General features: G+C 43.7%; 1 protein-coding gene across 5 annotated transcripts in view; it reads right to left on the bottom strand.

Annotated features, from left to right (window-relative positions):
• Nucleotides 1–1,525: 1,525 nt before the first annotated feature.
• Nucleotides 1,526–23,472, bottom strand: part of tle3b (TLE family member 3, transcriptional corepressor b) — a 34,686-nt gene continuing 12,739 nt past the window's right edge. Inside the window, exons 8-22 of one of the 5 annotated variants that reach the window (XM_084001739.1) lie at nucleotides 20,017–20,058; nucleotides 17,476–17,680; nucleotides 15,775–15,791; nucleotides 12,766–12,873; nucleotides 11,629–11,679; nucleotides 11,057–11,212; nucleotides 9,808–9,943; nucleotides 9,149–9,321; nucleotides 8,497–8,573; nucleotides 7,099–7,348; nucleotides 5,592–5,839; nucleotides 5,235–5,382; nucleotides 4,930–5,080; nucleotides 3,543–3,619; nucleotides 1,526–3,016 (exon numbers count right to left, since the gene is read on the bottom strand). In XM_084001739.1, coding sequence (XP_083857865.1) covers nucleotides 2,909–3,016; nucleotides 3,543–3,619; nucleotides 4,930–5,080; nucleotides 5,235–5,382; nucleotides 5,592–5,839; nucleotides 7,099–7,348; nucleotides 8,497–8,573; nucleotides 9,149–9,321; nucleotides 9,808–9,943; nucleotides 11,057–11,212; nucleotides 11,629–11,679; nucleotides 12,766–12,873; nucleotides 15,775–15,791; nucleotides 17,476–17,680; nucleotides 20,017–20,058 — 1,947 coding nt within the window. In that variant the 3' untranslated portion in view covers nucleotides 1,526–2,908. Of the gene's footprint in view, nucleotides 3,017–3,542; nucleotides 3,620–4,929; nucleotides 5,081–5,234; nucleotides 5,383–5,591; nucleotides 5,840–7,098; nucleotides 7,349–8,496; nucleotides 8,574–9,148; nucleotides 9,322–9,807; nucleotides 9,944–11,056; nucleotides 11,213–11,628; nucleotides 11,680–12,765; nucleotides 12,874–15,774; nucleotides 15,835–17,475; nucleotides 17,681–20,016; nucleotides 20,059–23,472 lie in introns of all 5 variants that reach the window. The other 4 variants (XM_084001737.1, XM_084001741.1, XM_084001738.1 and 1 more) reach the window with 4 other exon arrangements.

The following is a 23,472-nucleotide window of genomic DNA, read 5'->3' as shown; positions in this document are numbered from 1 at the left end:
AACCCATGCCAAAGTAAACTTATTAAGTTACTGGGAAAAGTCTACTGATATTTGAAATTAGAATAAAATAAATACGCCACCTGCAGCAAATAGACAAGCAGAAATGACTGTACACAATTCACAACCTTCTTCTCCTGCTATTGGAGTCAGTTACAGCCCAATAGAAGCATATGATAGAAAAGTGCTGAAACTTGGCACTGAATGTGAAGTTTTAAGGGTACACTGCAAAAACTCAAAATCTTACCAAGAATATTTGTCTTATTTCTAGTCAAAACAAATCTCATTATACCTAAAATAAGTATATTTATACATATACATAGTTATACATAAAAAGTAGCTTGTTTTTAGACACTTTTTACTTCTTTCAAGTCTATTTATCTGATAGTGGATCAAGTTTTTCTTCCTTTTTATAAGCACAAAAAACTTGCTTTCACTGGCAGATTTTTCTACTTATTTCAAGTGAAAATTTGTTTGAAACAAGTGAAAATTATGTAAAAACACATTCATTTTTAGGTGATGAGTCTTATTTTAAGTGTAAAGAGATTAGTTTTGACATTAGTCATGACATTTTGACAAGAAATAAGACAAATATTCTCGGAAAGATATTGAGTTTTTGCAGTGTAATACATGTACCGGTAACTTTTGCCCTATTTACAAAAATGGGGTACTATTGGATTCATTGGTTCAGCTCAATAAATCATTACACTAACAGATGATCTTCACATCAGACCATGAGGATGTATCTGTATAACACATACAGAAACTTCCTATCTATTGTCACAGATCTTGGAGCTTAAAATCAACATGTTTAAACCCATCAGTCATGTGATGCTCACTCTGCCAGTGGGGAAACTCTCTCTGTGTAGAACTGAAAGAAAAGCTCAGGTTTCAATCCATCTCGGCGTCTGAGCTCCATTAATATCTCTCATATTGTGTTTTCCTCTTTAAACAGATCAGCATTAAACTCGGGAAAGACGCCCAACAAGATTTCACAAAGGCAAACACAGCACGGTGAACTAAAACCATCAGACAAATGCAAGCCGAGCTCTTTTTTAATCCTCAAATATTGGTTTACTTTGTAACTCCTGAACTCAGCGCAGATACGCTGATATTAGGATGTGTGTGGCAAATTTTAATCAAAATGAAGTTTGAAAAGATTAATTAACATTTAGCTTTTTTTTTTAAACAAAATTAGAACTGGTGGTAAAGATTTTTTTGTAAATGCTGATATTTTCCCAATTATGTATTCACATTCCTGTCTGATGATTTCCTTCTATGGAGATTAAAATGTCAAAACCCCTGAAATCAGATTATTAAAACCCCCACCATGTGCATGTGAGCAAGGAGTGTCTTCTGGTTGTAGCTTTGTCTTCACAGTAGAGATGTGTGATCAACCTTCTCATCTCATTCCTTCAAGTAGAACATTAAGTTTCTGTGACTCAAAGAACATCTGTAATTTCTAAGCGACACCAGATGTTAGTGGGTCAATCACAAGGAAATGGGCCATTCTACAAAAACAGTTTTATTGATTTATTAACAACTGTACATTTCTTTTCAGTGCTGACAGCATTTGCTACATACTTTGGTGTGACTCAGAGGGACTTTGCACATGTTGCCCCTTTTGTTTTCTTGAGGGAAATGCTGACAGGATCAGGAGCACAGTGTAGAAACCACAATTATTCACTGTCGTCAGCATCGGAGACACTTGATTTTTACCAATTTGTGTGTTTTTTTGTCTTCACATTTCCGTGCCGTTCCCTCCGTCATCGTGAGCATTTACAGGCACTGAACATTTTTATAAAGACAGACCAGTCTTTGCACTTAATCAGGTCAAATGTCTCTCCACCTACTCGCCACGGTCAACCAAACATATTCCAGGAATATTGATAAGACCAAGGGCACAAGGATTCCAATAGTGCAGATTGGACTGTTTGAGTTTAGTCTGTAGCCAAGAAATCAATGGTGCAATTCAACATCCATATTACGTCAAGTTAGCAAAAAGCACATTGTCGTTCAGTTTGTGCCTGCTGCAGTGCTTCTGCTGCCAACTGAGGTCCAAGGGTTAGGCTAAACATTAAACGTTCCCTATCTCCCGTAATCTAACAAGGTAAAACAAACAGAGAAAGATAGCACAGACAGAGCAGTACACTTTAAAAAGGGTTTTTTTTTTATATATGAATTAAATTTACATCCATGTCTTTTCCTGAATCATAGTGTCCCACTCGGTCCCACAGTGGTCCAAACCAGCAGAGGCTCTGCCTGAGTCGGAGTGCTCCATGTCAGAGATTAGACCACGTTTCCATCGTCCAGTAAGAGCACTGTGACAAAAGGCCATTTTTAAATCTCCACAGAAAGTCCTGGTTTACAAGTTCCATGCTCCTCTGTTTGAAAAGGTCAGCCCGGAGAATGTGCTTTAAGAAAATCAAAGAGTAACATTGTTAAAAAGTTCTAATCTATGTTCTGCTCTCCCACTCATGTATATCATGGCATAAGAGAGAGTGGGCCAAAAAAATCATCACAAGTACACCCAGGACATGAAAATATATATATTTTTTATAATATATATAAAATGTCTTTTATTTAATCCGGTATTTACACTTTTCACAAGATGTCTGGGGAACAAGGTTCTTAGAAATGAAGCGCTGCTCCACAGGGTTACACCCAAATGTCCTCAGTAGAAGAAAAAAAAAATCTGAAGATACAAAATAAAAAATGTGCAACCCAAAAATAAACCCTCCAAAAGCAAAGGACAAAAAAAAAACGTCTTTCCAGCATGTGTATCCTTAGTCCAACAGATCCCTTGGTTAAGTTCCTTAGTTCATCTCAGCCTGTCGTTGGATGGTCAGGGTGAAAACGTAAAAGTCATCTCAGTAGAAGTGCTGAAGCAGAGCGGCACGCTGCTTTCTCCTCAGTAGATGACCTCGTAGACAGTGGCCTTCTTGTCACCGGATCCTGTCACGATGTATTTGTCATCTGCTGAGATGTCACAGCTCAGGACGGAGGACGACTCCTTCGACTGCCGAGGCAAAAAAAAGTCATTCAGCGTTTCAAGTTATTCATATTTCATACAATTCTATTATTACACAGGGAGGGAGCACAGCTTTTATCTGTTTGTGGTTATTACATACTTGTTTTCCTTCAGCAGGAGCCTTACTAACCAACAAGTGCTGCTACTTAGTCAATCAACTGTTAGTCAATTGTTTGTTCATTCCATTGTTCATCAACTATCTGAGACAAGCAACCTCTCATCTGAGGGGCTGGAACTAGACTGTTTTTTTTTTCTTAATGGAAAAAAAGATATCAAAGATGGTCAATGACTAGTTTCTTCCCTGAGATGATGATTCCAGTGCTCAGATGCATCTGAAAAGCTTGTAGATAGACCTAAAGCTGAGCTCTGTTTGTCCCACATAATCATGACAGTGTTGAATTACAGTTAAAGAACAATAGAATCTGAGCACGACAAAAACGTCGTCATCTGACAGTAATGTAACGTTCTTTTATACCCTTGAGTTTAATTGTGCGTCTGTGATTCTCTCAGTTACCTGGAATATGCTGGCGCCATAAGGAGTTCTCCATGCGTTCAGCAGGTTGTCCTTCCCTGTGCTCACAAACCATTTACCTGCAAACACAGAAACAGACGTCTTGAGAACATAATCTAAAGGGATGTGTGCTCAACACACACGCTCTTGTTTGTCCTCACAAACCTGCTCACCACCGTCTCGTTTCCTCTAGGCTTTGAGGAGAGATTTACTATTTACTGTGACTGTAACATGTGACTCTGTAGGCGGCTTATCAATGACCATAAAAACCTAATAGGGGAAAATGCTATTATATAAACAATCATAAAAAGCACATAATGAAGGAGACTCACATTTCCACTCTGATAATTATTTAAATCACCCTCTGATTAATTACCCAACTGACTAGTTGGCTAATGATTCAATTAGTGACAGCGAGAGCTCTGAAATTGCAAGCATCATTTGAATGAAGCCGTTCTGTGGTGGCAGAGATAGGGGACTGTGCTGTGGGGGGTTTGTGATGGGAAATGAAACAGGACATTTCTGGAAATATGTCAGTGAGGCGACTGTAAAACTTCATTTGTCAGAGCCATAAACCTGAAACCAGCTGGTCTGCCCGACAGGCAGAGGGATCTGAGCTCAACAGGCAATGACTAATTTCTCTAATGAGCATGTTTGTGGAGTAGCAGCCTCCTTGTTCCTTTATTGTGGACTATTTAGACAGATGAAATAAAATATTGTATATACGTATATTAGAGCTGGGTATCACTACTGCTTTACCGAGTCAATTCCATTCCGATTCACACGGTCCCGATTCAATTCGATTTCCAATCCGATTCGATATCGATTCATTTAGACAGATTTCAGTTTTATCACCAATTTTGCTCAGTTATGAAAGACATTTTCACAGAACTGAGAAAGATGAAACTCAACCTGTTGCATTATCAAAAATATCTCTGTTAAGAATTGACCCAAAAGCAGTTACATTCATGCACATTTATTTAATTTGACCCACTATAGAAGCAAACAGTGCAACTCTTGAGTGAGGAACACGTTTGCGCAGATCTAACAGAGGAAACATTAAGAGATCGATCCAAGAAATGAAGATCGAATTGAATCGGAAAACTTATTTTTTAATGTTTTTTTTATATACTATATATTTGAAAATTAGAAATGCAAGATTTATTTTTCACACAACATCCTGCAGGTGAGTAAATGTTCATGACCTCAAGGTCTAAAACTAACTCTGGGAACAACGCACGTTCTGAAAATCAGAATTGGTCCAGGTAAAACCTTTGCCTGATGTATCAAAAACAAAATCACAGCATCATCAGACGTCATCCAAGAAGAAACCTTTTATCTCCTTTATGCTAAACAGCTTATCTGTGTATCTGTGTGCGAGGCCACTTACCACAGTAGGCGAACTTCAGTGAGAGGACACAGCTTTCGTGCAGGTGCAGCTGGTACTTGTCGGGCTTGGTGTGGTGAAGCACCTCCACGTTGCTGCTCTCCATGCCCACAGCCAGCCATTCCCCGGTGGGGCAGTAGCCCAGCGAGAAGATCTGTGACAGGGAGCAGTTGAGTCGTCAACACTCACAACTCATCAACAATTCTGCATCATCTCCACTACTGTTACTGATGTGGCTTCTACATCTGGAATCAATGTGAAAGATGTAGTAGTTGACTTTGAGGTGGGGCGGATTTGTTTTTCTCTACCTGTGAGGTAAAGTCGTGTTGCTGGAGCTGTCGCCCCTCCCTCAAATCCCACGAGCGGACGGTGTTGTCGAGCCCCCCGGTCCACAGCTTGGTCCCGTCGTGGGAGATGTCGATGCAGCTGGCTCCGTCTGTGTGGCCCTGGAACTGCCTGAAGCAACACCAGAGCAAAAAAGATCAAGTCAGCCAAAGAGCAAACCGAAAGCCCTCCCAAACTCCAACAATGAGAGGGTCTTGTGTTATGTTGGTGGTCACACATTTGTATTCCTCAATCACAGTGACTGTGTGTATTAAAGAATTCAAAGTGCTAGAGGTTTGCCACTTCCATACAACTCCATCCTCCTGAGCCGCCGTACTGACCTGACCAGGGTCTGGTTGTGGAGGTCCCACACCGCGATGTTTCCGTCCGAGCAGCAGGAGAAGCAGACCTTGGCGTCGGGGCTGATGGCCAGCGCGTAGCAGGCCGGAGCCGAGGAGGTGAGCTCGGCCTTGATGCGGGGCGTCTGCGAGGCCAGGTCCCAGATGGTCAGCGTGCTGGCCTCCCCGCCCACTATCAGGGTGCGGCCGTCAGGCAGCAGCTTGCAGGAGCGGATGTAATTGTCTCTGTTCTGGAGCACAGACCAGAGCAGAGCATCTTAACAATGTGTGTGGTTTCATTCAACATGTCAAACTGCTGCATGAACAGAAACAGTATATGGGTCAATGACCTGATGCAACCCACTGTCAGGTGGTGGAACCAGTATTATTTTTTTTAGACTATAGACAGGAAAATAAATCTGGACTGAAATGTGGAATAAATGTAATTCACTTTTGCAATGCAACACTATTTTACAATATTTGTCACACATTATTTTGAATAAAAGCTATTTGTTTTTAGAACATGTCCTGCCCAGTGTTGCTAAAATGCATTAAAATCAAAGTATAGAAACTAAGAAAAAATCAATGTTATAAACATATAAAATATTCAGTTTCAGTCTTACTTTTGTTTAAAAAAAAAAGGTTAAAAATGTCATTTCAAACGACATAAAACCAACATGAAAACAAAAATGTACATTTCAACAAATCTGATGCTTTTAAAACACTTTTTTTTTTACTTATTAATTTTCATTTATTTATTTGTCACTGACCCATATATACAGTATATCCACATCAAGACCATCCAACCTTCAACTGGAAAAGAGCTTTTCTTTGACAGGTGAAGTTTTCAGAAAGCAGCTAACTCCTTCATGTCATAGTGAAGATAAGAGTGTCAGCTTTAACAAGAGAGACAGAGAGAGAGAGTGGGGCTGCACTTGTTGGCCAAGCTCTAGGAGAGCAGGAAGACAGAGATCAATAGGACTGTGAAAGCCCTCGGTCGAATTAAAACAGCACCCTGATGGCTTTATAAGACCCAATTGCACTCTGGACGCACCTTAAGGGTGTTGGAGGCCATATGAGTGGAGCAGCGTGAAGCCGCAGTATCAAAATGAGAAATGGGAGGCAGTTGGGAGGAAGTAATGAGCTGGGTAATGGCAGACAGGGTTGGCCAATCAGAGTATCATTACTCAGCAGGCTTTTTTTTTTTTTTCTCTCACTAAGGATTATTTCAGCACAGCAGTGAGACACTTTGCTGAATTATTCACATCTCTGTCTGCTGGGATCTGGAGGAAATCTATGGTGGGCTGTGGAGTCAGGCTACATTTGATGCTACAGAAAATCTGATCTCAGTAACCTCATGAAACATGAGTACAGTGTGTCTCTGTTCTGGTTGGAAGCCTTGTTACTGATTTGAAACATCTGCAGTAATACACACACATATAAAACACACGGGTAAACACATTTCTAGTTCCCTCCTTCCTGCCGTGAGTTGAAACAAACATGTAGTTACCAGACAGTCCAGTTGGGACACGGGGCTCTTGCTGCCCGGTTGGCTGATGTCCCAGATCTTGACACAGCCCTTGCCGCCGGTGTAGACGTGACGCGTGGGGTTGCTGATGGTGACGGCGCACACCACTTCCCCGTGGCTCAGCGTGTTGATCTGGCGGGCGTGGCGCGGGATGCCCGGGCCCACCAGCGCATCTGGAGGGAAGGGCACGGGCTGCATCTGACCATCTGCACTCACATGAAAAGAATAAGCTCTGCAGAGGACGGAGGAGGAGGAGAGAGACGGTCAGTATGAGCTCGGCGTGTGACATCTGTTAATAAAAACTAATTAAAGGGATAGTTCAACATTGCCATAATTCCTATAGTCATAGGGGTGGGTTCATTACCTTTAATTATCCGTGCATGTTGTTTTGAGATCTGCGGGGCAGAGCGAGCTGCTCAGTGAACACAATAGAGGTGAATGGTACAGGTCCCCTGTTCCTCATCAAACTCAGCAAGTACACAATCCAACAACTCCAAAATGCTCTGGTCGACAAGTTGTGACCTGCACATTCACCACGCTGTGAGATAATTATGTAACATTACAACACATGAAACAAATGTAGTTCCGGCTTTGCATTTGCCTTGAAAAACAACTCTGTCTCATAGCGTTCCTTTATTATCTCATAGCGTTGTGAATGTGCAGGTCACAACTTGTCCACCAGAGCGTTTTGGAGTTCTTGGATTGTGTATTTGATGAGTTTGATGAGGGACAGGGGACCTGTACCATTCACCTCCATTGTGTTCACTGAGCAGCTCGCTCTGCCCCGCAGATCTCAAAACAACATGCACCAATAATTAAAGGTAATGAACGTAAACGTCTATGACTATAGGGATTATTGCAATAGGCAAAATGTTGAACTATCCCTTTAAAACAAAGAGATGTGGCCTGGATCCAACTAATGGCGCGGCACGGCGCGGCACGGCACAGCCCGCTTTTTTTGCTTTTCCACTAGCCCTAGTCCCTGGTACCAGGTACCATTTTTAGTACCTCCTCTGCGAAAAAAAAAAAAGCGAGTTGAAGCGATACTATAACGTGACGTCAGCCGACTGCCTTCCACGGATTGGACAGAGCGTCGTCGAGAGCGCTACGTCCGGCATGAGAATCAAACCCGTAAATTTCAAAAACAGAGCGGCAACAGCGCCCGCTGATCCTGTATCCAGACTGTTGTTATTCCTTCACCTGAGTCAAATGATGCTGTGTAAAACCACACCGTGGTCTGTTAACGAGGTGCAGACCAGTGAGTTTGGAGCTGACGAGCGGATCGAAAAAAGAGAGACGGACAATGTGGCCCCGCGATCGCCGAGCCGTTCCGTGCCGTGAAAGTGTAGTGGAAAAGCGCCATAAAACACAGATACTCACGGTTTTCCACCAGAGATGGAGGTGAGGCTGGCTGGCAGGCCTGGAGCTCTCATGTGGGGATGAGGGTCAAACCCCGCCTACACGAGCAAAAACAGGGAAGTGTTAAACAGCAGATAACCTGCAAAGATAAATTAGACTAAGCTAATATTCAAATTGAAAACGATGCTCCACTTAAGCTGCTAACACCCTGAGGAACTATTGTTTCCAGGCAAATCCCTTCAAAGGTGCAAATTCAGCCTCGTTGCATACAGGCAAGCTTTGCACAAGGCTACAACATCCCACTTGCTAATGCTAATGAAAGCCTGGGAGATTTTCAAACATGGAGATGCATTTTGGGGGCGAGTCTCTCTTTTTTTTTAAAAAGCCTTTAGAATGCTAACTAACTAACATCAAAGTAAAGGAGCCAGGCTGTCTTTGTACTCTCTCATTATGTACACACAACAAGCTGCAGCCAGCCAAGCAGAAATATTCACGATGAGTTATGGAAATGCAGGATGACTGCTCAAGTTTCTCAAAGTCATTCTGCAAATACTTAACAACCTAAAGGCGAGGTGGATCATTCACACAGTCTTGTCATGTCAAGCTGATGGAGGCTGAATGTAGGTGGAAAATGTGTTTTTTTAATAATATATATAGAATCTGGCATAGTTACAATTGGTGAGCGTCCGTAGGCGGCGGCGGCTGCGGCGCTCATCTGTGGTGAAATGAGACCCGGATAAACGCCGGGGCTGGTCAGGGATCCGTTCATCTCGTGGTGACCCATCATAGCAAACGGGGTGGCATAGGAGCCCGCAATGGACAGAGGTGTACGGAGAGCAGGGGCAGCTGGAGGAGAAGAAACATTCTCAGTTATTTCAAAGAAACTGTGCAGAAGCCAGAGACGACAATTAAGCTGAGGAAATGCTAAACTATGGATCATTAACATGAGTGCAGAATTGCAACTGGTGATTATTCCCATTGTATTTGGTTCCATCTGCTGAGGAAAACTGTCCTGAACTCCAGAATGAGTTGAGGTGAACGTTCAATCTCTACATTATTTTTCAGTTAATTTGCAGATGTTTTTTCTTCATTAAATCAGATGATCATAAAATGTCACAAGTGGTTGAGTAGTTTTTTTTAAAGCACAAATTGATTGATTGTTATTATAATGTCTATTTTATCCAACCAGCTCTCCTTTGTTTTCTTAAAAATGGGCTGGCTAGGATCGCAGCAGTTTTGCTCTTGCTGGTAAAATACCTAACCATTAATTCATTACCCTTTTATTTTTCTGTCAGTCAGTAAACCGTTGTGAGGTGCGTTAGCTATGCGTACCCAGTGCCTCCATGCCGGGTGGTTTGCCCATTGTCAGAGGCCTCAGGCCTGGAGTGGTGCTGGTTCCTGGTGTTGGCGCCTCGTTCCTCGGTGTCGGTGTGTTGGACTTCAGGCTCGGTGTGGATGACTTGTCGTTCTAAAAGAACAGAGATACTTTTGACCTTTGTGTGCAACCTTGTTTTGTATCCTCTTACTGAAACATGTAAGTTCCCTTCCTGTGACTCTCAGCCCCACACACACACACACACACACACACACACACACACACACACACACACACACACACACACACACACACACACACACACACACACACACACACACACACACACACACACACACACACACACACACACACACACACACACACACACACACACACACACACACCAGCAAAAATGAAACACTGTCCGTGCCAGAGTAAGAAAATCCCCCAGTGAGTCAAAAAATACCCCCATTGGCAGGGAAATCCAGAGTGACAATCTGAGTGGACGGCTCAAGGTAATCCAATCTAACACTGACACTTCATTACAGCCAGCATGTGTGTGTGTGGCTGTGGCAGGGATAGGGCCATAAACCTTTGCTTAGAAGTCATGCTTGTTAAGAGTGGCTAGACAAGCAAGATGGAGGCCCGAACACTCCTCTCATAATTAATCCATCTCATTCTTCCTTTGCAGATCAAGCTGGAGGAGTGGGGGGTTTAGCCTGGTGACACACACTAATGAGGGAGGGGGGGTGAGGCTGGGCGTCACGGGAGGTGAGGGGCGGTGGTGTGGACTATAAATCTATCCTAATCCTTAGTGAAATGGTTTATGTAAAAGCGATGAAGGAGGACTGTTTTGGCCTGGTTAGCCAGAGCTTCAGTATCAGAGAAAACAGGGGGGGGGGGGGGGGGGGGTGAGACACAGCAAGGAGAGCAGACAGCAGTTCCCATGCTGCTGTGTCTCTGAGTTATTTACGGCCTCGGGCAGAGGAAGAAATGACCATTTATTGGGTAAGCCATAAAGGAGATTGAGAGGAGTGAGCCACAGGGCTTGATTTCCTGAGAGTGCATCCACCCTCTGCCCCTTCAAGCCCCTCATAGCAGCCCACTGCTAAGCCTCCTGCGTATTAGTCCTTCACACAGACACCCACTTCACTTGACAAATGCCCCTTAGTCTGTCAGTCCACCCCCCACCCCCACCCCCTCCACTGTAACCTCCTTATTCCATCCTCCTCTTTAGCCTTTCGGTGTGTCCCTCAGACTCACATGGGCGTGGTCCTTGGCCTTGGAGGACGGCGTGCTGCCCGAGGAGGCGACGGACGCCGGGCTGTTGGGGGCGGCGTCTTTCTTCAGGACTCGGGATTTATCCAGGCCGTTTTCTGGAGGGGAGTGGGCCGGGCTGGCTCGCGGGGTGGCCGGGTCCTGCCGAGTTAAACGAGACGGACAGAAAGAAAGACTGAGCAAACAGACCGGAGGAAAGCCACTGGCATGTACATGTAGGTCAAACAAACTGGGGCCTCATGTGCAAACACAGATAAATATACCCATGCGTGCTCATACTCTCTCTCTCTATCTCTCACACACTTTTCATTCACCTGTCACTCCCTTTTCTCTTTGAGTTCTTTGTTCTTACTTTTACACATGAGTGGCAAAAATAAAAAATACAGCAGGTGAGCACACACAACCAATATTGTGACAGTGGATTTGTCTCACTATAGACAGCAGACAGTATATTTGTCAACACTGGTTTCTACCCACAAAGACAAAAGGGAGCTGTGTTTAGGTTCCACGCAGCGTTGACGCAGGAATGTGACCGAGCGGCTCTGACGCAGTCTTACCTCATTGGAAACATCCACCACCAAGTCGTCACTTTTGTCTCCGTCACTGTCCTGAAAGAAAAGAACGGCAGGGTTCATTTACACTGACGGGGCTACAGCAGGTGAACATCAACATGTCGAGCCCACGTCGGCTGTGTACAGAGCATTTATGCATTTGTGTGAAATATTGTACATCCATATGAACTGAAACTGTGTAATAATTCATTTTAGTGGACTGTGATTTCCACATGGTTACAAAGTCTTGAATGGTTCTTGGATTTTATCAGGAATATACAGAGCAATAAAATAAAACATGAATAAAACGGTGGTGGTGATATAATGAACTAAGTAATAAAGTAGTTATTTAGATTTACCTCCTGGCGTGAAGGCTGACATTTTTAAGAGTGGCCTAATATAGAGACTGCCAGTAAACCCAGAACTCTGTTAGCGCTTTTAGCACTTCCGGTTCCCTTGTCTAAAAGTCAACACGTTTTTTCAATGGGATTTTGGTAAAATACCTCAAATTAGGTCTGTGGTTAACAAAAGCTTACAGTAAGTGAGTTTCAGGTTTTGTTCTACGATATAAAACATGTCAGTAAATACACTACTTGTTGAAGCTTTTACGTGTGGTAAAAAAGGCGACAAGTTGCTCTACAAACCCTGTCAGGGACATCGTCATCACCCCCGAACAGGCCAGAGTGTCTTATGGATGTTATTTTATGTTATTTATGAGTCTTCAATAAGTAAAAACAGTCCAATTTCCCCATTATACAATGTTTTAAAAATAAAGCGAAAGCTTCAGTCATGCGACCGTGTAGTAGTCTGTTAAAGCCTAACGTTAGCTTTTTACTTCTGGTCATCGCATTTAAGCTTCATATACGGTAGAAAAGGTTCATATGTGCAGATTATCTCGCTGAACAAAACTTGCAAGTATCATAAACTTGTGTTTGATTTTCTGCCATAATCCAAAACACAATGAAGAAATCCCATTCACGTTCTTTTCCTGGAAACTGGAAATGCTATACTTCTGGGTTTTGATGTCAGCGATGGCACACTCTGTAGTCAACACTGTGTTAACCAGAAACAAGCTACAACAACAGGAGAAGCTGCTCACTGATGTAAACTCTAGAAACAAAGAAAGCGGTAAAAGACACTCACATATTTTTCGTCCATTTTGCGTTTCTTGGAGTCGAGGCTGTAGTCTGAGGAGCCGCGGTGCTTCTCGCTCGCCGCCCGCAGGCTGTCTGATGGCGACACCGAGTTATTCTGCCAACAACAACAACATGCAAACAGACCACACAATGAGTGTCCCCCTCTCTGCAAATCTGTTACACATTGGACTCTTGGCATCCTCAGAAAACTGTTGAAAACCATATAATAATCTGCATCATAGATACAATCCATCCTCTATGAGCATGACTGTTGTACAGCTGCAGTAAAGTCCTCTATTATGTGAGGAGGTGAGCATGGCTAATATTGTAAATGGAACCTTGCTCCGTCTTAACCCATCGTGATGTGATATGGAGTGACAAGCTGCAGCTCTCGCAAATAAATACATTTCTCTATTGGGTTAGTGTGGCAGATGTAAGTTAAGACAAATAAAAAGAGTCCTGTGAGGACATGTGAGCATATGTCCTACAATCGAGTGAATGTTGTGGGGATTAAATGCAGCAAATGACAAACCCTCAGAAAAGCAGGAAAGCCAGGAACTGTCAAACGGTGCATTTAAGTCCAGACATGGCCTCGGAGCCTTCTCCTTTATCACAGCAGCGACAATATTGACTGTAAAGCTAAACGCACAATGCTCCCAGACTGAACTGGACTGATTTGGGATAGAGGGGACGGAAGAGGATTCTGGGACAGCTTAGCCCTGCCGCCGCCAAGGCAATGGAGCAAGGAGGAAACGAGACGAGACAGCTGAACAAACCCCCCCGCACACGGAGAACGCCGGCGAACACAAAAAGCCACTCCGAGACAAAAGCATTAATTTGCAGCGAGGTGGTGCGTTGAGCAGGTTGAGTGGAGGGCGAAGAGAGAATGTGAGATGGAAGCGGAGTGCAGCTCGGGATATTTGGTGTACAGATAAACACAAAACCCGACATTTAATCCCCGGGCTGACCTGGACGGACACGCTCGGAGCAACGTTAACAATTCAAAGCAAACAGGGCTTGCATTCCGGACTGTACTTTTTTTTTCTCACGGTGACATGCAAGTACATGCAAATAAAAACAAAAGTGACCAGGATCTGTCACTGTACAACCTGTGTTAATGACTAGTGGAGAGCCTCTTAGTGTGTGTGTGTGCAGTGTGGCACGTCAATGACAAAACAGCAGAAAATGACTGACAGCAAAGTTCATGAAAATCAACCAGAATAAAAAAAAAGAAAAGAAAGAGGGAGGAAAGAAAGTGGCCATTGAGGGAACCTGGACAAGAGTGCAATGTGAAGACACAAAGAGGGTGTTGCCAGCAGAGAAAAGAGCCATGAAAGAGGCAGAGTGAGAAAATGAGAGAGAGAGAAAAAAAAAGAGGAAGAAAGACAAGAGAGCAAAACAGGAAAGGAACTTGGCAAGCAATGAGAGCGTAGCAGTGTGGCAATGAGTTCTCCCCACTAGTGAGAATGCCCGGACAGGCTGGCACCCTCTCAGAAGCTGCAAACGGGATTTTTGTAGTCTGGGCAATGGTGTGGTGGGGTGGCACTGCCAAACAACCCAACAGGCAGAGGGGGGAGGAAGAGGAGGAGGAGGAGGGGTGAAGGCCAGCAAACCCTGTGGCTGGCCCACAATGTTGGGCAGCTCAACAAATCCCAGCCTTCATCAGAACAGAAAGATGTGTGTGTGGGGGGGGGGGGAGGAAGATGTCTGACATCTTGGCTGCAAATGACGGAAAGAGAAAGAGGAGCAGCGGAGAAGGTAACAGCTTGAACGGCGAGTGAAAGGATGGCGTTAAAGAAGACCTCCTGAGCCCAGAGTGACGATTTAAAAACCCCGCTGTGGTCGGGGAGTTAATAGCGTGCACACACACACACTTACACCGGCCCCTTCAGAAACCCCCTCCCCCCCTCGCCTTTGGCCACCACACGGAGTCGGGACTTTTCCTGGAGGTTTGGGCCAAACCCAGCGGCTTTCTGTCGTCTCCACATCCCCCCCCCCCCTCCCTCTCCCGAGGTCAGAATATGGAAATGTGTCCAGCTGCTGTTGTGGAGTAGAAACCCACGAGAAGAGCTGTCGTCTGGCGCGGTGTGAAGACGCTGTCTGACGGACAAACATCTTTCACTGCATTACAGCCTGGTCTGCGCGGCTGAGCCCATGACCTTTAAAGGATTGCTTAGACTCAATAACCCCACACTTGTCTCCAACCTCGGTATCAGATGACCTGAGACAACAGGACAGGAAGAGTCGGCATCAGTGTGTGTGTGTGTGTGTGTGCACTGGAGAGGACAGAGGAGAAGGAGGGTGGGGTGGGAGGGGGGATAAGGTAAGGTGGAGTTGGCAGCCGCTCGTCACCATATGAAATGAGGGAGAGTTTGGGTTCCCTTCAGACATGAGTGGGCCCATTCAGAATGGCCAGTCAATGGGAACTCAATCTGGCCGAGCAGATCCAACAGAGCGTTATGCTCAGGCTAACTGAGAGCTTTAAGCCAGTCCAATAAACAAGGACTTGAACATGAGAAGGAAGAGAGAGATAGAGACGGTGAGAGGCAGAGTGGGAGAGAAGGAGTGAGATAAGAGGAGAGTACAGAAAATACAAAGATAGATGCTAAATAAAAAGGGGGAAAGTAGATAAAAGAAGATGAAAAGGAGTCAGGTTTTGGACACATGCAACAAGAAATCCTTTAAAGTGGCAAAGGGAAGAAGAGAAGGAGAGTCAAAGTCGCTTTTAATTGTGCTGAAATTAAAGGAGGTAGCTGACTACTAATCCTCACCCAGTGATTGGAGTCATTTTCCACCTGGATTAGATGGCACCGGCTTATTTGGCCAGACTTCATTATTTGATTTCAGTCAGCTTATACCCCCCAGAGTACAAAAATGTGTATGTTCTTACACACGGAGCATGAATTTCCCCTGAACAGTGGGCTTAAGTCTATGTAAAGTACACCTAATCACCAAACACAGCCAGCCAGGGACCGGCAGAGTCAAGAGACACACAGGAGATGGAGAGTCAACGTACCGTGCTCGACTCACGTTCTTTCAGAGGAATGGCCAGAGGCGAGTGAAAAGATGAGGGGCCAGTAGAGAGGAAAGCAAAACACAAATTAGTACAGGTCACACCACAACTCCACAATCCAATCAGATTACAGCAATAAAGTTATTACTCAACTAGAGGAGTGCTTTCATGTTGTTACCAACATCTGGGAACCTTTTCTAAAGGGATCATAAACATTGTTTTATCAATGCCTATGTACATTGACAGTTTATCAGTTATAAGCCACCACTGACAGGTTGTAATAAACCTTGAGCCGGTGTTTATTCTACTCCAGCAGGACATTTATTTAGTCATGTTCAGATCTTTAGTTCATCAGGTAGACTCTGTGCCCTCTGACCTTCTAACAGAGAGCTTGTGACTCCTGGACCAAGCCCATTTATTAACATAAACTGAGGATTTGATGAATTACAAGAACTTACAAGAAAACTATCAATCAATCACTTTATAATTAATTCTAGGTCTTCTTTAGTCATATGAAAACATTTTTCATATGTGGTTATTGACATATTTAACTGCGGATCTGATGGCATCATAGAAGCAACTGAGATTAAAACTGACCAGCAAAAGATATTCTTCACAACCTGGCAATTTAACAGCTCATCAATTATGATTTATCATTGATCTATAAAGTATTTTACTCATTAAAAAAGCTGCATTAGAACTTTCAAATATAAAAGCTGACTCATTAGAGCATGGTACTTCAAGTTTTAACAAAACAAAGGTACAGAGGGTTGTAATTTTGTGACCTGAACAGTTCTGTTCCATCTCTTATTTATAAACCCAGTGTTAAAAACATGTGTTTCCTCCGTATCAGTGGCAGATCAAATGTTCAAAACTTGTTATGTGCTGTCTCCTAATAGAAGTATAGGCTACTTAAGGCTGGGGAAAGTTTTGCTAAAAATGATTCATGTGTCTGAGTTCATGTAATTCTGTACATCAACACGTAGATTTAAAGGGCTAGTTCAACATTTTGGCAAATTGGCCCATTGCCATAATCCGATAGTTTTAGAAGTGGGTTCATTACCATTAATTGTCGGTAATTGCGGAGCAGAGCCGCAAGCGGCTCAGAGCTACGCTACGGGTCTCACACTACGGAGGCTAATGGGATTTCTTGGTTTCCCTCATCAAATACACAATCCAACAATGCTCTCACAGACAAGTTGTGACCTGCACATTCACTACGCTATGAGATAATAACAGAACGTTACCAGTTTTCGAGGCAAATGCAGAGACTGCTTGCCGAAAAACTGCACCAGACGGGAAAGCACATCAGCATGAATTTACCTCTAAAACAACTCAGTCTTGTAACGTTCCGTTATTATCTCATAGTGTGGTGAATGTGCAGGTGATTGTGATGAGGGAAACCAAGAAATCCCATTAGCCTCCGTAGCGTAGCTCTGAGCAGCTCACGGCTCTGCTCCGCCGTTCTTAAAACAACATTCACCGACAATTAAAGGTAACGAACCTACTGCTAAGACTATAGGGATTATGGCAATGGGCCAATTTGCCAAAATGTTGAACTATCCCTTTAAACACAGTGCCATATTTCTAGCACAAATGTATATCTGCCTTACAAAGTGTGTCCTTGGCAGTTCCAATCAGCCATCAGCAGTGACATGCTGCAGGCGGTGTGTGTGTGTGTGTGTGTCAGGCTGTGCTCCTCACCTCGGTGCTCCAGGTCATGGTGGTTCTTCTCGTCCTTTACGGGCAGGTGGGCCTGGCTGCCCAGAGCGCCCAGGGCCAGCAGGCCGGAGCCAGCGCCTGTCACAGGGGGGAGGCCGGGCGGCTGCAGGCCCGAGGGGTGGGGGGGCAGCTGGACCGGGGGGCCGTGGGCCGCGTGAGAAAGGTGCTGAGCCTGAAGCTGCTGCTGCTGTAGACAAACGCAGAGAGACGGGAGACAAGACAGAGGACAAATGGGTCGGCTGGGAAAGTGAATCCATGAATGACCGCACTCTACTCGTGCATTAGAGCTGGCTTTGACAACATTCGGTTCAAGGCCAAACCATTTATGCATAATAGCAGACCGACGGTGACTGCCAACATGCTGATCCAGCTCATTCGCTGTCTGAGGGAAAAACAGATTCTGCTCGTAGCTGTTGATGCACAGCGCGGTTATTATCTGATTCAGAATGCTGGACAGCTGGAACAGTAGAATAAACATTATGACATATTCACTCATCGAAAAACATCTCAGTGTTTTCTCAGGGTCCTCTGTGTTTGGTTGTACATTAGTGACCCAAAATAGACCGTGTAGACCTGAAACATTCCAACTGATCGATCGGATTAATTACACACTAAGAAAAGCTGAGCGTGCTGCTGGGCCAAGCTGATGTCTTCATACATCATGTTTTCTTTGGCTAGCACTTGAACATTAATGTCTTTCATTAACAATGATGAAAAACTGGAAATGTTCATGTTGATGCTTGATGAATGAAATTTTAAAAATGAATGATTCATGTTCTGTTGACTGACTAATACGTCCACACCACGTTTACTGTATCAGCTCTGTGCAAAAGCTTGTGTACGAATGAGCTACAATGTTGTGCCCCAGGGTTTAGATTAGATTTAGTTTTTTCTAACACAGTGCTCACTTATTACAACACTTAATACTATTTGTGTGACAACTGTTATCAGAAATGATATCAACATTTTCTTCAGTCATAGTTGGGACAGTAAAATCAAAAATTAACCATCAATCAAGAGGTCCATACTTGAAAACTTAAACCTTTCAAAACATAGGAAAAGCAAGCAACACATGCCCACTCCTCTAGCAAAATGCTGTTAAGCACAGAGAACACCAGCGAGCACACACATAGATACACACACACCTCCCAAGAGGCCACAAATGTCTGTGTGAGAGGCAACCAAAGAGGAGTGAGTAGATAGACAGGAGTTAAATAACCACTCAGGCAAGAGGGAAGCAAGTGTTTTAAAACAAGGTTAAATAACACTTAGCACATCCATCAACTGCCTCTCTAAAAAAAGAAAAAAAAAACATGATTGCTATTCTGCTCACTAGATAGAACTTCAATAACCTCATCCATACATTCATTACATAAAATGGAAAACCAAGACAAGAGCATATCTAGTGGCTCACCACATTTTAAAGGTCTAGTTAGCAGCTGGCCGTTATTCAGTCAGCTCATTATGTGGAGCTGGACCTGGAATCGCACAATGGATATAAGCAACTGACGGGCGGCATTGTTAATCGATATTGTACCGGTGTGTGTGCTCCGGCAGCCTATTTGTTGTGAAAAGGGGAAAAAACGAGCAAAAAAGTGAGAAAGGGGCAGCCAGAACAAGAAAAGAAGGGGGTGGGGGGAGGCGGAATCAGAAAATAACAAGAGAATGAAAGAGAGACTGAGCAGGAGGGATTGAGGCAGGGACGTCCCTATTGAGTGTGCCTAATGAGAAAAAGCGTGCAGGGATCATTATCAAGAAGCCTCATTAGCGAGCTATGGCTGAGGAGAGGAGCGAGGAGAGACGAGGGAAGGGAGTGGCTGGGGCTATGGAGGGTGGTGGGAGTGTGTGTGTATGTGTGTGAGGAAGGGGGGGGGGGGAGAAAAAGAAGGAAAATTTCTGAAAATAAATTGCTTCCAATTCAATATTCATGGATAAAGAGCTGGCTTCCTTTCACACTTATCTTTTTTCATTATGTGTAAATGCCGCTGCAGCTCAGGCAACTTCCACAGGAAACAGGCAATTAAAGTTAACTAGGCGAAGCTGGCTCCCTGCAGAACAGTACTGTCAGGTGGAACAAGCATCAACAGCAGCAGCACAAACCAGCTGGCAGACCGGCTTAATAAGTCTGGCAATGATCACCACATTACCTCCTTATCCTGTGCTTTACAACAAATTTTCTTCAGTTGTCACGACAAAGATTAGACTACACCGCGTCCTAAAAAAAAACTAGACCCGACTGATTTCAGTAACGGGATCGAATTGAGACGCAGGGGAAATGCTTTGGAGGTTAGTTGTAATGTGAAAAAAAAAGAAGTGCTGTCAAAACTGAATAATGCAGACAAAGGACAAGATGCCAAAAATATCCAAAAACACACCCAAGTCGTGCTTCCCCCTCCACAGGCATCATCTCCTTTCACAACACTGCCACACACACACACACACACACACACACTGCCAAGCGAGCAGCACACTTAAAAAGAAACAGACTGGTTTTCTGTGACTGGTGACTTCCTGAACACTGACCATGAAGGCCGGGTAGACACTATGTGGTGGCTGCTGCTGCTGCTGCTGGTTCAAAGGGGAGAGAGGGACACGTTCAGCCAGAAATAACACAAGCATCACATTTTAGAGCTGGAGCTAATGCTTATTTCATCAGTTCATCTGCATTTTCAATTTTCTATAACTGCCTGTTAAAAAAAAAGAAAGTGCAAAGTGATTTATTCATACAACTTGTTTTTTGATTCAACAGTCCAAATACCAAAGATAATCCCATTAAGACAACCGATGGCAGCGATCGCGGAGGAATTTTTGATTGAAAATTGGTTATAATCACTGCAGATTTGATACTAATTCATTAATCAACTATTAATACTAGGGATGCATCGATCCAGCTTTTTCAGTCCCACTGGGCTTAGTGTATCGGCTGATACCACTGTTGGACATCTTGCCATGTGGAGGACAGTGAAGGTATCGGACCTGACTTTAACATGACTTTCCTAATTTATAACCTGTGAAACGTGCTGTAGAATTAAAGTGAACCGATCAACATCATGGATCAGCCGCACTATCCGATAGTCGATCTAGCTATTTAGTCTATATCTGGGCCGATATCCGATCTTAATGTCGGTGCATTCCTAATTAATACAGACTCTAATAAAACAGCACTAATGCTAAGCTTTGTTCGTTAGTGGCTCTGAAATTTCAGGCCATCTAAATAACAATATACGAATAATTCTGTGTAGCCTCGTCCTGCTGCAGCACTGACAGGTGTTAAGTGCTTGTAGGAAATGTGTAGATGCAGACGAGTCAAACCGCTGTGTGCGTGTCGCTGTGGACATACTCAAACTAGATGGAAATATGAGCTCCTGTATTGCAGCAAATAGGCACAAGACCCGCTGGTATAAAAGGGTGGTTGATAAGTAGCACGTAGCCTCTAACTGACTCGTTAACCATTATCCAAGTACTATCTGGCCGTATGTTGAAACCATGGAAATGAGACAACACCCCTGACACTTGTCAAATCAAACTTGTGTATCACCTCTGGCAATATGCAAACCACTGCAGATGCATGAGGCCAGTTTGCATCATGGGGCATTCAACCTGCTCAGGTTGTAGGCAGGTAGCTCATGTTGTTTGGTAAAGTGTAATATTATGGAAACAGGAAATTGTGGCATTAAGCATTCATTTACTTTTGTTATTTTCATATGTCCAGCAAACCATAAGGTAAACTGAAGCTTTTGTTGGTTGTTTTGTATTAGGTTTTTTTTATTTTCTTCCCAGTTTTAGAATATTTTTTTTCTTTCTCGAGTTTTGCATCGAGTCTGTTAAATCAGAAAATCACTAGGAATGTTCACAACAATTTTCTACAGTCTAAGATGACAGCTTCCATCGCTTCAATCAACAATCAGCTACAAGTGTAATTATTTAATTTAGAATGATAAAAGATGTAGAAAAGGATCAAATCCATGTGAGCAGCTGGATTCTGCCAAATTCTGGTCTTTTTTTGCTTGATTAAATGACTTTATGACTTATAAATATATAAACGTACTGGATCATATGCTGCCACCCAGTGCTATAGGTGGCCCCTGTTGTCCCTGTGGGGCAAACATCTATCATCGGATCTGGAGTTGAGCCAGAGGCGTGAGTCTGTGCATGTGTGCGTGCATGTGTGTGGCTCAAATCTATTTTCTGATCTAATGGCTGCAGAGAGCTGCCACAGCCTGATACTCTCTGAACGGCGCTGAGACTTTAATGACAAGACTCACACTGTGGGGACATGGAGATTGATCACCTGCCATGTCTTCTTCACCCCAATAATTAAAGTCTGTTTTCCTGTGTGTGTGTGTGTGTGTGTGTGTGTGTGTGTGTGTGTGTGTGTGTGTGTGTGTGTGTGTGTGTGTGTGTGTGTGTGTGTGTGTGTGTGTGTGTGTGTGTGTGTGTGTGTGTGTGTGTGTGTTTTGTCTGGTCCTGCCCACCCTTATAATGAAGGCAGGGTCACTCACATTGTAGACGGTTTCACTGAGCTGGTTTAAAAAAGGAAAGAAAAAAAGAGAGGAGGAAATGGGAAGTAATTACCTTGAAAACTGGGGGTTGTGCTCCTGGCTCATTTACCTTAATCGAATTTCGATATCCGCCTCTCATTAGACTTGACCCCCTACCACTGGGACAACCTAACCGCTCACTAACCTCTGCTGCAGAGGGCTAATCAAAAGGACCAGTTATTCATCTGGGTCCAAGCTGGCCATTAAAAACCAGCTAGCCTTCATATTTTTTTTTTTTAAATAAAAGCAGATGGAAGAGAAAAAAAAAACTTAAAAGTATATTTGGCCAGAGTGGATTTTGGGTGTTCAGGGTTGTGGCTACAATTAAAAGGTCAATTACTGAAGTGCACTCTTTTCCTCTATTAAAAGTTTGGAATGCTGCAGATGCTCTTTAATGAATGAAGAAGAAAACAAGGCTTTTAGTATTATATGGTTACCAAATGTAAGTGTACCAAGTTCAATTTTGAGAAGTCCTAAAACCAGGTTTGTGGATATAATGCAGCATGTGTGTCACGTTGTTCAGACCTTGTCCATGAGCAGGTGAATGAGGAAGAATTGTGTTGAAATTCTAAGTAGGAGATGTCAGGGATTTTGGACAGCGATAGGTGGTTTGCAGGTGATGTCACGCAGAAGGTCACGAGTCACGACTGCAGATGGGGGGCAGTAAGTGTTTTGCTGTCAGGGAAACGGTAGGAAAATGCCCAAGTTTTTCACTGTCTACAGCTGGACAAACCGAGAAAAACTAAATAATACCAACATTGTGGGTGAAAGAAATGATTATTACGTGACTGAAACACAGCGATGTGATTCCCACCAGGTGTTCGCAGCTCGGGGGCCGATCACCTCCTGACCGTCTGACCGATCCTCCGGCCTTCCTTCGACTCCGAGCTGCAAACACCCCGCACTCTCTCCACTCCGCTGGCTTTTTTTTTTTTCCACTTTTCCTCAGTGGGTATGGATCATATCCAATATGTTTTTCTATTTTTAGACAATACCTGCTACGTGCAGGCTCACCCAACGCTTTTGAGTACTCGCTTTCCATCATTTCCAATCACCATTCTCCACTTCCTGCCCCCCATCTGAACTTCACGCGTCATCGGAATCACGTGACTGCAAATCACCTATTGGATATCTGAACTGCTGAATCCTGAAAGTCCTCAGTGGCTGGTAGTTTCATGCAGGTGAAAATCCAATATTAACATTAATAGATGGCTAATTAAACAGAACTGCACACTACAGCATCTATTAGTGTCCTATTAATCAAGCCTTAACAAAACATTACAGCAAAGAGAAGCTAATTCATGCAGTAGTTAAACAACATCATTCCAACACTTGCAGCGGGGGCTGCCATCATGAAATAATCAGTCAACGCCCCAAATTTGGACTAAGAGGAGACTTTCCTGTTCCACCCACTCTGACAACATTGCTTAAACACCGG

This window comes from Trachurus trachurus (genome assembly GCF_905171665.1).
Source record: "Trachurus trachurus genome assembly, chromosome: 3".
Classification (NCBI taxonomy): Eukaryota; Metazoa; Chordata; class Actinopteri; order Carangiformes; family Carangidae; genus Trachurus; species Trachurus trachurus.
The sequence above is the reverse complement of the archived record's forward strand: the minus strand, read 5'-3'. Positions and strand labels throughout refer to the sequence as shown.